Raw genomic sequence first — 14,694 nt, forward strand, 5'->3', positions numbered from 1 at the left:
TTTCAAATATACTTATTTGCTGTTATAAAACTCTGTCTAAAAAAACTAGTAAAGTTTAAATTTTTACTCTCCCATACTAGTTTAAAACAAATTATTAATATACATTTTTAAACTTAATTCCTTTTTTAACATTCAAAATAAACAATCATCTGCTCAACAAGATCATTTTATTAGATACAAAAACACTGCTGAAACACGTACTAAAATGACACAATTAAAGTGAACAGTTATAACTTTAAAAGATAAAAGAAGTTGTTAGACAGTTACTTTGGTGACAGCAGCAACACTAAGCTTGTGCTTTGTATTATCAACTTTACAACAAATATCAAGATTATTTATATAAAGAAAATTTTAGCTGTACTTTAATTTTAAAGAATACAACTTAAATCGGTTTAATAAAAAACAAATATTATAGATGAAATTTTAGTACTATAAAGTATATGAATAAAAAAAAATACTAAAGCTTTTTTTTGTTTTATTTCAAAACCGTTTAAATAGCACTTTATTCAGAAACTTGATAAAATTCTTCATGCTTTATACTTTAGCTTTTAAATCTCAAAAATTTTTAAATAAGGTTTACGCTAACAGTATTTTTTATTTCAGAAAGTTAATTGAAGAAGCAATAATAAAATAAGAAAAATACCATGCCTTGTTTTAATAAACTGTTTGATATATTAAATTATTATCAAACTAAACCTGTTGAGTTTTTCTTTGTAGTATAAAGAAACCAATTTCATTTTCGTTTAAATAAAAGTTTAATAAACGTTATTTTTAATTCACTGCAAACTAAAAAAAAAGCTGTGTAACGCAAAATTATGTAGTTTTATTATTCTTACTATGAATAATAAATTACTTTTAAAACAACTAATACACAACTATAAATTTTTACAATAACAACTTCAAAAAAATTAAGTCAGTATTAGCGCATGCCTAAACAAAATAACGTCACAGTTTATTAAGTGTTTATAAGTTGTTTATATTATTAACATGATGACTTCTGGTTGGGTCAGAGAAATTATTTACTTGTTTCGAGTCTTGCTTGCAGGATTTCAGACGTAAATTTCCCTGAAAAGTATTTTAAATTGTACTGAATATAATTTATTAAATATTTTAAGTTTTTTACGTTATTTATACTTTTTACAGTTTGTTTTGTGATATATATGTGTATTTGATACAGCAGTGTTTTTAAGAAGCTACGTTTTTGATTAATATATACTTTAAAAATAAGAAGATTAAACTTCAAAACTGTTTAAAATATAACTAAATGCTTATTTCTGTTTATAACTATAAAGTTTTTTTGTTTACTAATTTTTGTAATTGTTGATAAAGTCTAATAATAACTAAAAACCTGAAAGTTAAAAAAAACTATGAAAAATTTTATCTAAATAAAAAAGTTTCATATTCATAGATACAGTTATAATAAAAATAACTAATAAGCAGTAAAAAATCTACTTTTGGTTTTGCAAACAAGCTGACTTTTATTATTGCTGATAAATACTTGTTATTTTTTATTTAAAAGTTTTGATGACAGTTAAACAATCAATCTATTCACAAAAGTAGCTTACAAATTTGTTTAAAACGATAGTAATAGTTTCTAAACCAAGGCTAATCTTACACAAAATTTTCACCTCGTATTCTCGCCCATTAAATTTTATGCTGATCAGCAAAACGTCGCTTCCAATGGAGCTGACATCAGCAGTGCAGTCGGAGGAAGATGAGCCGTTAACCTTTGTGGTCTCGTGTCGGAAATCTGCAATCAAAAGAAGTAGCAATCAGAGTCATTAAAAAGTAATATTCACTACAACAAATAACAAAAAAAAATCGAAATGAGACATTGCGTCGCCTTTCGCTTTTTTTCATAGAATCTGTGCCAAACTTTTGTATCCAGCTCTAATTGACCACACAAGAAGTGCACACAGGAATCGATAAGTTTTCAGCAAACAGTATCGGTGTGCATGCTAGGCGTTAAACTTTATTGTTTTGGTTTGCTTGATAAGCTTTTCCTGGCTAATTGGCAGTTTTAATGTTTACTGGTTACGTGCAAGTAAGTTTCTTGTGTTGAAGTTTTTATAAATCATTAGTTAGGCTTAGCCCCAAATAATTTCGCTTACTACAGACAAAAGACTTTATAAACATTAAGTTCAGATAAAGATTTAATTTCATTTTGTATAAGACTATGTACAAAAGTATTTAGATTTATCTTCTTATTTACACTATTTTTTAATTATTATTTATGTCTTAAAACTTTAATAAAAAATTACCATGATCTTTTTCCTTGATTTCAGATGAACAGTCCAAAATGGCTGGACTTTGATTATCCCTGCTCGGAGATTTGTGCGAACTTTGTGAATTTTGGAGTACTGACGACGATGAAATAAAAGGAGGAGATTTTGATCTGCACCCTGCTGAGTTGTTTACTGCGGTTGACCGGTTAGGACTGACACTGAATAATAAATTTTGTATATATTGCAAGTGTTTATTAATATTAAATGATGTGCTGACATTTTTGGCTTTTCTGTGATATCGCTTATCTGTGTATCTCGCGAGCGCTGATTTAAACCAAAGTTAATCTGTTGCAATTTTTGTGTTTTTGAAAATTACTTTTGCATTTCACCGGCTCTCGAGCTTGACTGAAAAATTGATGAGGCAAAAGTAATTTCCATGCAATAAGAGTTAAAGTAACATTTTAAAACGAAGGATTGAAAACATTATGAATATTAAATAAGTGTTGCATTGGCTTTTTTATTTTGAAAAATCTTATCGAAAAGATTTAAAGCAGATATAATTGCCTTGAAACGAAAAATTATTTCTTGCTTTAAATTTTAATGAAGAAAACGAAACTAAATTGCTCCGTGAATTATGATGAAAAATTTAAAATGGTGTATATCTGATTTTTAAAAGCCTATTTGTACAAAAATGTTTCAAGGAAGTGCATCATAACTCATTTTTAGCTTAATCAACCAGTAATGTTTTCTACTTTGCCTTATAATACGTGGGAAGCGGTTTGTTGTAAAAATAATGTTTTTTTTTGTTTTGACTTGTAATTAAACTTTTATGAAGTAAAAAATAATACCTTCTGTTTTATACCCTAAGTCTATTAAGTTATCAAAAAAACGTCTTTATTTTACTCGCCACATGAAAATCTACGTACGATTGCAATCAATTTATACAAAATATGTTAAAGATAAACTGTAGTTGAAAACTGCTAGTTTTTCTATTACGTTTGTTACCTGACAGCATTGGAACCTTCGGCTCGAACTTTCTTCGAAGGCGGACTTATTTCGTGCTGGCCCTCTGACTGGTACTCGCGCTTCATCAGTTGTCCAATTAAAGGTTTGTTGCCATTTATTTGTTGTTGACGTTGAGCGAATTGAGCTGCAAGTTGCTGTTGTGTTGGATTTCCTGGGGCAGCTTGCTGGTTTTGGAAAATACCAATTAACTCAAATACGCAAGGTCAAAACTATTTAACTTACTTCTTTTTTTATTTATTTAAAGGGCTTTTAAATTTGCACTGTTGCTATTGAAATAGACTAAATAAATTAATTGAAGTTAGCTGTTAAGAAATAAAACTTATCACCTTAATGTAAATTAATTCCAAATATTCGTAGAAAAATTCCTTACTTTTGTGAAATTCTCTAATGTGTTCATCATGTTGTTTGGGTTGTTGAAGTTTGGTTGCAAAAACGGATTCTGAGACATCAATCTGTTCTGGAGAGCTGCTGGATTTCTCACTGAATAATTTTACTTTGTATGATACTTCAACGGTAAAAACTTTGCTTATTTTTTGTTAATAGTATAAATTCTTTTTTTAGTTACAGTAAACGAACATTATTCAAAATTCTAAACAAAAGAATATAAACTAAGTAAAGTTTACTAGCCTTATAGAACAAATAACACGATGCTTACAACTTCTAATTAAGATAATAAAACTTTATATATAAAGAAGCTTAGTTTTTAGTTCGAACTTTTTCAAAAAAATTTACCTAATTGCTGTTGAAGAGCCATTTGTTTGGCAAACTCAGGATGACCACTAAAGCCGTTGAACCTATTGTGACCCATTAAATTAATTCCGTTTTGTTGCGCCGCAATTTGAAACAAGAGATTTCTGATAGAAAATACTATTTATTACATTTTATTATTTTTTATCATGAAAAACAGCTTGTAACATATTTCAAAATAAAATTAAACGTTTTTATTTGTATAACGATAAGCTTATGTATTTGTTTTTGTATTTTTATTAGTAGTGTTTACCTATCAGGCTGGGGAGGTAACATGTTAGGGTTGCCAAGGTAACCATAACTGCTTGGTCTCCGTCCCTCCCTTCGATTGCCCTCTATTGCCGCTTCAAGCTCACTCTGCGTGGACAGACTCTCTTTAGCACATTCAAACTCGTACAAGTATTTCATGTACCTGTTAAATTTTCAAGTACCACTAAACAGATTTAAAAAACATTATTCTTGTATTGCTTCTGTTGCTTAACCGACAACTAGATAGAATACAATTAGTTTAATCTAACAGCTTATTGTTATATTCAAAAAAATGGATGTAACTACTTAAACAACTGTTTTTGATAACAAAGCTAATACTACTTACTGGGTTCGCAATGTAAACGCTGCACTGGTAATTGAACTTGGTAGGTTTAGACCCTTAGTTATTTCTCTCCAAATTTTTTTGTTTATAACTTCCACCAGGCCTCCTTTCTCTACGACCAGCTTATACAAACGGTATAAGTCCAGCACTTGTTTTGCCATAATAGGAATCCTGTTGACTGCTTTGCCTAAATAGAATAATATTTTGTTTATTTATACGCAGTTTTACTATCGTTACGAAAATTTAAAAAACATTTATTTTATTTATAATATTTTAACTTAAAAATGTTCCAAATTTTTTTTTGGTATCTGTAGATCAGCTAAGGAAGAATTTGGCAAACTATTTATTATTATGTTTTGTTAAGTTAATATAAATTTTAATTTATTCTATACAACTGAAATATTTTTTGTGCAATCAAACTTGTTTTGAAGTGTATAATAGTACGAAAATGGCATATAAATTGTTTGCAGCGGTTTAAAGATTAAAATATTTAACTTCACGCTTGATTTCATATAAGAAATTGATTGCAAAATATTTGGACACTTATTAATAGCAGGGGATAAAACTTTGATGAAAATTCAAAAATACCAGTCTTTCAAGTGCCGCCAGTTTTGCGAATGTAAGAATTATAAAACAAAATAAATTAAAAGAAAAAAATTCAATTTGCGGCTAATAAAGCTAATTATCCTTGATCGTATTTTCATTTGCACAAGTTTAAGTAATTAAATTATTTATCAGCTTCTGTTTTGCCGTTTCATAGTAAAATGGTAGGACCTTTTGTTCATAATACTTAAAATCAAAGATGACTGGCAATAAATGAAAATATTTTAGTCTATGTTTCTATTATGCTGACAAAAAGTAAATGTTGTAGTTTTAAAGTAAACATACCTCTTTTTTGCATAAATGTAAAAAGTTCATCCAAGAAGTTTTTGCGTTCCAATGAATTGTCAATTTCGTAAAGCTGAAAAAATCATTATTTAATATACATCTTTACTTTAATTAAATATCTTTCAACACTTGATAACAAACTATTTAAACTTTAATCTTTGTTTTTAACTTATCAAGTGCTTAAGAACTTTTGAACAAAAAAGTAGCCTTCAACTTACTTTTACTTTTGCGCACTTCAGAGGCGGCTTTCTTACTTAGAAAAGGAAAATTAAAAAACGCCTCAACTAACAATGGAACGGCATCAATTTTATGCTAATAGCCAAATACTACAAACGCAAGAAAATGTTTACGTTGCCGACATTCGAGTGTTTAGCGTTTTTTTTTCTTGAGTGCCTTTAAATCGAATCAATTAAAAGTGGGCCTGCACAAAAGAGTGAGAAGCCGAGGCCATGCCATCTTGAATTTGGGTCCTTTGTCCGGTCTGATGTCGCAAAAGGCGAAAGTGGGTACTTCAATTGAAATTTTAATTGGCTACTGATTATTTAAGTACGCGGTCGAGTGCTTGAGATTTGTGGCTGAAAGGAAAAGCTGTCAACAATTAAGATCAAGTTCGAATTGGTGCTTTCTTTGCTGAAAACTTTATTAAAAAATTGCAAAGCTAAATTTAAAAAAAAACAGCGCTTAAATATTATTAGCATTTCGTTTTTCGTTAACATTATATAACGTGTTTTTAATTTTGTGATTTAATATCATAAATGTTTTTATATAGCAACTTAAATGTAATTTTCATTGTGAAGCACGTATATTTTAAATAAATATATAAACTTAAGGTGTTTAACCAAATTACTTCAAAACGCATTAATTTAAACATTAGTTAGTATTAACGCTTTCAGAATTTTTACAAAACTCTATCATCGTGGTAAGAGCTTTAGTATTGTGTTTATCTGACTTTTCACTATTAACTTGATTTATCGTTTAACAAGATGTGTTTAAAACGTATAAAAAAAAAGCTTACTTTCGATAAAGATATTTAATCCCAACCTTATTATAATCTAATCTTTTCATTTTTGAGTTAATTACTTTTATCACCATGCTATTTTGACTAAAGTTTTAATCTAATTACTTTAAAGAAAGAAAATCTTATTCTAGCTTTTTATTCATCATTATAGAATTAATAGGGAGAATCATTCAATTCAGTCATCCATAAAAGAACTAATCTATTTCAGCTAGTTCATTTTTGTTTACTTTGTGTACAATTTAAAAATTAACAATTTCTAATTGTGAGTTTTTGTGCTTAAACCTTATCACTTTCTGTATATAATTTCTCTTGTAACTTATGCTACAAAAGTATTTGTAACCTATAAGAAATGAAAAGTTTAAGGTAAACTTATCAAATGTTTAATATTAAATTTTGATACTTAAAATTTTGTAATGTATTTAAAGGAAAAAATAAACAAAGTTACGAGATAAATCCAGTTTACGTAATTTTTTGTTAACTACAAGATTTCTAACTTGTAAGTTAAAGTAATTAGTTTGTTGTTGTTTACAGTTAAGTTTAGCAATTAGTTGTGAAAAAAATTAAAGTTTCTCAAATAAAAAACTTATTTTTCAATAAAAAGTGTTAAATATGTTACACTTAGAAATCAAACAAAAAATACTCATTAATCTTATAAGTTTATGACTTTTAAAAAGATATAGGAAAAGTAATTTTAAAACTACTAATAATTGCTCGCTCAAAACATTGCTACATTTACTCACCCGTAGCAGCAGCATCCCTTAGTTGTGATGACAACAAGAGATTTTAGCGAAAATGGAGACGCAATCCAAATCAAACTAATTAAATAATCAAAGCAATCTAATGTAAAAGGCCAGAATCTGGATCGGCGCCGCAGCCATTTCACGTATAAAGCTCCGAAGTGAATCAGTTTTGTTTTGTGTTGGCAATATCAAATCACCTCGGCTCAACGCTTGGCCGCGTATTGATTGGATTAGCAGGCGGCGGTATCAAAGAGGCGACGGCGGCGGCGACCATTGCAACAAAATCCCATGAAATTTAAGACTCAATCCCAAAAAGATGTAAATGTTGATTACTTCTCGGTACATTGATTCGGGGTAAGTGATACGATTTGTCGTTTGTTGTATACACTACTTTCAGCTACCAGTCGGCTTTCTTCGATAGCGGTTCGCTCTTCACCGCAGTTGTTGGCTTAAGCAGAAAGATTGATTGTGTTTATCTGACTTGTTATCATTTTGATAATTTTGATTTCTCCTTTGTTGCGTTGCCAATGCGCTGATTGAACGTAACGGGTCAATTAGAAATTAACAGGGGTTGCCCCTTACAGTTTTTTTTTGTTTCAATTACTGCTCGCTTTTTTGCTTCACCATAACTAAATATAATTTATGAGGTTTTATTTTTCAGGCTTAATGTTTAAGTGGCGTTTACAGTAAATTCTTGTTTCTAAAAAGTAGCTTGTTTTAATGCTTAGTTTAACTTCAGATTATGTACTTAGAATAATGCAGTTTAAGGTTTATACGCATCAAACGATGTAAATTTAAAACAAAGCTGAACTGACTTTGTTCTAAATAGATGTGTTTTAGGACTTTAGTTTATTAAAAAATATTCACGAAATATATTAGCTTCAAAAATTAAAATAACTATATCTAATATACCATAATTTTAAAATTAAAGTTAATGTTAATATCAATAAACTAATGTTTCGAAGATTTTTTAAGTAGTCATTTTCTCTCTCCTACTCATTTAAGAACGAAAGCCCAAATATTTTTCATCAATTCCACGATACGTAACTTTATCAAGCATAAACATTCTAGTTGGCGGGATTCAAATAAAACCTACGTCATCTGATCAGGCAAGCGTACGTTCGGCACGATTAAAGTGCTTTTTTTTTAATATTTGCCTTAAAATTATCATGTTACCAAATTTAGAGTCAACAAGGCACTTTGAAGGTGGATGCGAGGCTCGCTTACTTTTCACTCCTCTCACTAAGCGTAGTCGTGGCTAATAAGCGGAACGCCAACTGGGGGTTCTCATACCAACAAACACTGTTTAATGAGCATGCAAGCTAAAGAGAATTGAAATCAAGGGTGGCTCACCCCGCTCGACATAATGTTTGATCCTGGCTGCTTGTGAAACATGTTTAAACCCCGGGATCAAAACTCAGTCATGTGTTCAGTCCGCTTTGCTAGGCCAAAACAATGAATGTAATTCACTTTGCTGTTCGTTTGTGTTTTATATAAAAAACTCCATTAACAAGCTTGCCACCCAAAAGCACTGCCGAAGGTTTTTTTTGTTTACAAAAACATTTAGAGATTTGCTTTAGACTTTAATTAGGTTTAGACAGACTAAATAGTTAAAAAGCTCTTGTTAGCTCGGTGTAACATAAATTTGTATCGGTTTAGGTTTTAAACTACTTTAACTTTATAACAAAAAGTTTTTAGCAAAATACTCAGTAAGTATAACAAAAACTTTGGAGTTTAACTTATTTTTTTTCAACTTTTTTAATTTCTTCTTTTTTGCTTGTTTTTCATTTTTAATCTTATGCTGTAGTCAAAATAAATTACTAGTAATAACTATTCTAAACTTCTTTAGACTTAAAAAACAGTTAACGTAGAATTAATAATTAAATTTTAAAATTTAACTTAAATTTTTTTAAACCAACTGCATAAAACATTAATAAACGTACTTTCTAACAAACAAGTTAGAAAAATGTTATAACGTAATGTTTTATTTTAATATATTTTTAAAATATACTTTTCTAACTTTGAAATTTTTTGTACTAGAACTAAGTATAATCTAATAGTCTAGTTTATTTCACGTAAACTTGTTTGTTACAGTTAACAAATAGTACACAGTTTAAAATTCAAAAATTATAAATTTAATTTACAATATATAATAGATGCTGTTCTTTACTAGCAATTTAGACTTTGAAAGTCTTTTTCATAAGATGGAATAGCAAATTCTACGAGTTTTAACTTAAAACACCTGCTTAAATTGCTCTTCGAAAGTCCACTCCTGTTGTGCTGTGGGCGTTTGCTGAGTTTGAGAGAGGCCGTTGCTGTCCAAGCTATGATTTCTCGGTGATTCTGAAGACAGCTGCCTGCTTAAATGTTCCAGGTTTGTTGTTAGCATAGTAGGTGGTCGCAAGCTTCCGTTTTCAACCTGAGGGAATGCTGAAGATTGTTGGTTTCGGTTACTCAGCATTGATTCCGACTATGAAAACATTATTAATACTGAAAAAAACTTTAGCTTATAGTTTTAGTCATAATACTTAGTTAATTTTTTTTTCTCGGAAGGATTCACAAGTACTAAAACTTGAAATATTTGAAGGCTACTGATATGACAAAAATAAGTTTAAAACAAGCATGGTGTTTTTATATCATTTATTTTATTTCTTGAAAAATTGTTCATAATTTTTATTATTTTAATTCATACTAACGTTGCTATGATCTTCATTTTTTTCGAATAAACTTCGTTCATTATGTTTTTGCCTCATTGCTTGACATAGCCTTTGTTGAGCAGATGCAACTTCATTTGTGCTCTACATAAAACTTAAAGTAACGTTTTTTAATTTTACATTAAAACTTTAAAATTTTAATGTAAAACAAACTTTATTACTATATTGTGTTACGTTATTTAAAATATTCTAAATAAAGTAAACTAAAACCAAGAACTTAGAGTTAAGAATTAATAAAAAACAAAGTGGCCTAAAGAAAGACTAACTTGGTTATTACTCTGATGCTGGCCTTGACTTACAGATTGAATATACTTTCTAAGTGCTTCATTATTAAAAATTTGTTGAAAGTTAGAAGCCTGCATATCATTTTGCGAGTTTCTCATTTTCTGAACTTTTTCAATCATTTGCAAGTAGTTCAAATTCATAAAGTTTTGTTGTTGGTTGTTTTCCATCATTTGGTTAAAACTTCCTTTAAGTCTATTTTCGATCATATTAAGAGAGCTAGGAGATCTAAAATAAAATATAAGTAAAGAATTACGTATACTTTTTAAAAAATGTTTTATAATGTATATTTTTTTATAGGTCTCCAAATCAAGTAAAAGTTAAGGCAATTTACAAGTTTATTGCAATGATTAAATTTACTTTGAAAACTTCTGTTCGGGCTGAGTCACACTGTTGTTATTATTTCTGCTGACAATTTCATCGAATACAGGGTTCCCTGATTCGTTCTGATTACTTTTTTCATTGTTTTCGATTCTTGGCGGCGGTGACAGTGAAATACGCCGCTGGCTGGTTTCGAACCTGCAACTGCCTTCAGAACCCGATTGGGGCTTGTTGTCGTTTGTTGAGTCGCTACTGCAGCTACTGCTGCTTCGATCTACGTTTGCTACTACCACCGATCCCCGACCGGCCTCGTTGTCTTCTTCGGTTTTCGTGCCCAAGTTAAGACTGTTCATCAATTCCGATGAAGTTGGCTGTTAAGAAAATGTTTAAATTTTTAGCTGTTTTCATTTAACCTTAAGTAGCTATCATTGATAAAAAATGTTTAAGTTTAACTCAGTAACAACACACTTCTGTATTTTGTCATTTACAAATAGACAACTCTGCTATTAGCTGCAATAAAATTTTTATATATGTAAATTATTTTAATCGTAACAAGTTAACAGTAAGTGTAATTAAAAATAAATTCATGAGAAAGTTATTATGAAAAAGGTAGCGGTTTGAAGTGGAACCGAGAGTTTTATAAGCATTTAAATGGTACTCGAAACAAAATAGTCAATAAAGCTCTTGTGTTTTTATTATTTTTGTCCAAATTTAGAAGCTACCACTTTTTAGTAAAAATAATATCAAGTTTGGAAATGTTTTCTCTTTTTAATAGTTGACTCAATTAACAGCGCCAGTAAAAGACATTTGCTGAAGACAAAAATAAAATAATGGTATTTTAATCGCATCACACTCAATTAAAATTCAATTAAACGACTCCTCATTAGCTTTTTATCACTGATACCAAAAACAAACATTTACTAACTATTACCAGTATAAACAACTGAAGCTTATAGTTTAACCTAACAAAGTTCTGACCGTTAAACAAAAGTATAATATCTAGGTTTTTTAGAAAATGTTAAGTTATTTACTGTTTGATAATACATTACTTTTAAATTAATTTATTTTACTTATTTAACGTCATTGGTTTTATGAGTTAAACTTTGTTTTGCTATTATTTTAGTTAGTGAAAAAGCATTTACATTAGCAGCTTTAACTAGCGACATTAGAAGCATATTACTTTTTTAAGGTTTTTTGGCTAAATTGAACATTGTCTTAAAGATAAAAACTTGATTAATTTGATCAGGCTTTTTTTACAAAAAAATTATTAACAATTATAATATTTTTAACAAAAATAACGTTGTACGATACAAACTACCTGCACGTTTGAAAATAGTAAAAGTATTTTGAGTGACTTTTTTTGAGTATTTTTTTGCTTTTATCAACCAGTTTAGTTTTTTATCCTTACCTATACCAATAACGGTTTCAATATAAGTTTTCGTTTCAATTTGTTATGTTTTTAGACTACAAAACGTTTTATGCGCAAAAATTATGAAACCTGTTGCGATATTTTGTGTGTTTGTCCTGGTGCCTGTCGCATGAAATTATAAAAGGTTTATGCATTAGTACTACACAATGCGCCGAATAAAAGCACGACAAGAAGAAGAAGAAGAGACCGATACATGGTGTGCCACAGCATAAGTTTTGGAGTCTTCACTTCAATTTTAAGTATTGATTATGTTATCGCATTATCGTCGCCCCACGAAAACATTGTACATATGCCCGTATCACGCCAGATGTCTCCCGCAATATTAAACTGCACTTGGGTGCACCGATGTGTATGATGAAAAGTATCGTTCGAATTGGTACTTTCATCAAAAATCCCCCTCTTTTTTTTTCGTCAAGTTTTTGAAGATTGACCGCTTTCGCCAGAAAAGGCAAGTTGACCGCGATAAGACATATGCTCATGAATTGTAGGTTTTAGCATTAACGCATTAACAAAAATAGACTGTGTCGACCATGATTAAAAAATAAGTTGTTGGAAGCATTAAAATTGGAAGAATCATTATGAAAATCTTAATTACTGCAGTGCACTGTTACTTTCTTATATGTATTTTTTAAACAAGGTAGCCTAAACCAAAAGTAAGAAGGCGAGACTTATTTGGTTGTATAGAAATATTCAGAAAACTTTAATAAATCAAAAATTATATTGGGCTGACAGAAATGATTATAACAGTCTTATATGGTAGAAATCATACTAAAAGCATATTGTGGATTTTAATCTTTAACCAATAATAACTTATGCATTAGCTGTTAGTTTTTTTTAACTTGTCAACTACTTTAGAAACAGCTCTTAATGAACCAAAAAATTAACTTTTCTTAATAGTTTTTAGTCGTAGTGTTACATAAATATGAATATTTGTCTTATGTTTGCTTAAACCGCATGAAAAAAATTTTAATAAAAATAAATTTGAATGAGTATGTATTATCATTAATAAAACTTCTTAAAATAATAAAAACAACAACAACATTTCATTTTTTTTTATTGAACTTTAATATCTATTAAATTTATTTTATTATGAAGTTCAAAGTACTCTGTTTTTTGTGTACGTTAAGCTTTAAAACACCAAAAAATTAAGCGTGTAAATTAAATTAAAAATAAAACATAAATGCATATACAACCACCCACTTAGTGTATATTTGAAATAAAACTTAAGCCAATCGATTTTATCAATTACTTATAAGAGTCATCTTAAAGGTGAATAGAAGGAGGAAATTGTAATTAACAAAACTGATTGAAATTTATTTTTGAAATATTTTGTCAATTAATGTCTTTTTATGTCTTCAAAAAGTTATATTGTATTTAATTTTTTTTGTAAAGAATACATGATTGACAAGGTAAGTTTTTAGAAAAAATATCTTTGGTCGTCAGTTTTTTTCTGAAAAAAAATATGCATGTTTAAAAAAGGAATATAAGAAATTAATTCGTAACTTATAGAATAAAAAACTTATAAGTACTTGATGATTACATATATTGAAAATTAGAAACAGTTTATAGACGTATAAAGTTTGTAAATTTTTAAAACGCTTATCAAATAAAATTTAGTTTATTTCTCTGCAACTAGTTATGCTTAACTGAAAAGAATTTTTGCAAACTTAAATACTTTAATAAAATTAGAAAGATCGTTTAAGTTTTTTTTTTCTAACTTTCAAGTTGAATTGTAAATATACTTTTTTTAATACAATAACAAAAATATTATACAAAAGTTAATTTATAGGTTTAATTACAAGGTGCAAATTAGTATTCAAGAAGTTGTTTATAAAAATGGCGATAACGTAGAAATTAAGTTAATCATTTATTTAAACGAAAACTTTTGTATATTAAAGCAGCTTAAAACAACTATAGTATTTTGATTAGAGTTAAAAAACATCTTTTCAACAATTTTTTAATATTATTAGTTAGTTACGAAACACAACTTAAGTTTCACTTTTGTTGACTTTTGTGATAAAAATTTATTTATGTTATTTTTTTTCACTTTAATTACAACGATTTTCAATTGTTTATTTTAAAGTCAATTGCTAAAAATTCTTAAATTAGTTTTTATTTATATATAAATTATTGTTTAAAGTAATTTTTGAATTAAGAATAGGTCTATAGTTATGTTTTATGATTAAAAAGCGTAATTTAAGTAAAGTTGTTTTTATTTATACTCGTACTGACCTGTTCTGGTCTATTTATCATCATCTTTTATGTTTCTTTTCAATAAAAAACTTTATACTACCTGAAACAATCAATATCTACCATTAAAGTACAAAGTTATAAGCTATTTTTGTATTATTTTAAAACATAAAATATATCATAATAAAAAACTAAATAATTGGTTGTAAGTTTTTTAATGCGCTGTTTAAAATTTTCACGTATAAAGTTATAAAATGTACCTATTTAAAATTATGCTTAAATAAAATAGTTTAAAAATGTCTTAAATGCTTCTTTTAAGTATAGATAATAGAAAACGTACAAAAAATTATTTACAATAACTAGATATTAAATCTAAACATTTTAAATTTTAAAAAGCAGAGCATAAAAACTGCTTATTGTTAAAGTAAAGCAAAAAAACAATTAAATTAAATTGAATTTAAATCAACAACAAAAAAATATTATCTAACGTCATTTTTACCTAGCTAAATCAAGTTTTTTATA

At 28.2% G+C, this 14,694-nt stretch overlaps 1 protein-coding gene across 1 annotated transcript; it reads right to left on the reverse strand.

Annotated features, from left to right (window-relative positions):
- Positions 1-205: 205 nt before the first annotated feature.
- On the reverse strand, positions 206-14,277 carry LOC145835774 (uncharacterized). The gene is made up of 14 exons (XM_082943489.1): positions 14,215-14,277; positions 10,593-10,924; positions 10,217-10,460; positions 9,933-10,034; positions 9,479-9,706; positions 5,479-5,551; positions 4,594-4,777; positions 4,252-4,410; positions 3,984-4,105; positions 3,622-3,731; positions 3,231-3,415; positions 2,262-2,443; positions 1,629-1,750; positions 206-1,065 (listed from the first exon to the last, which is right to left on the reverse strand). Exons 1-14 carry the CDS (start codon positions 14,236-14,238, stop codon positions 964-966), a joined length of 2,169 nt encoding a protein of 722 aa, XP_082799615.1. The 5' UTR covers positions 14,239-14,277; the 3' UTR covers positions 206-963.
- Between the last annotated feature and the right edge of the window lie 417 nt (positions 14,278-14,694).

This window comes from Thalia democratica, chromosome 5 (genome assembly GCF_965202585.1).
Source record: "Thalia democratica chromosome 5, ktThaDemo2.hap1.1, whole genome shotgun sequence".
NCBI classification, from domain to species: Eukaryota; Metazoa; Chordata; class Thaliacea; order Salpida; family Salpidae; genus Thalia; species Thalia democratica.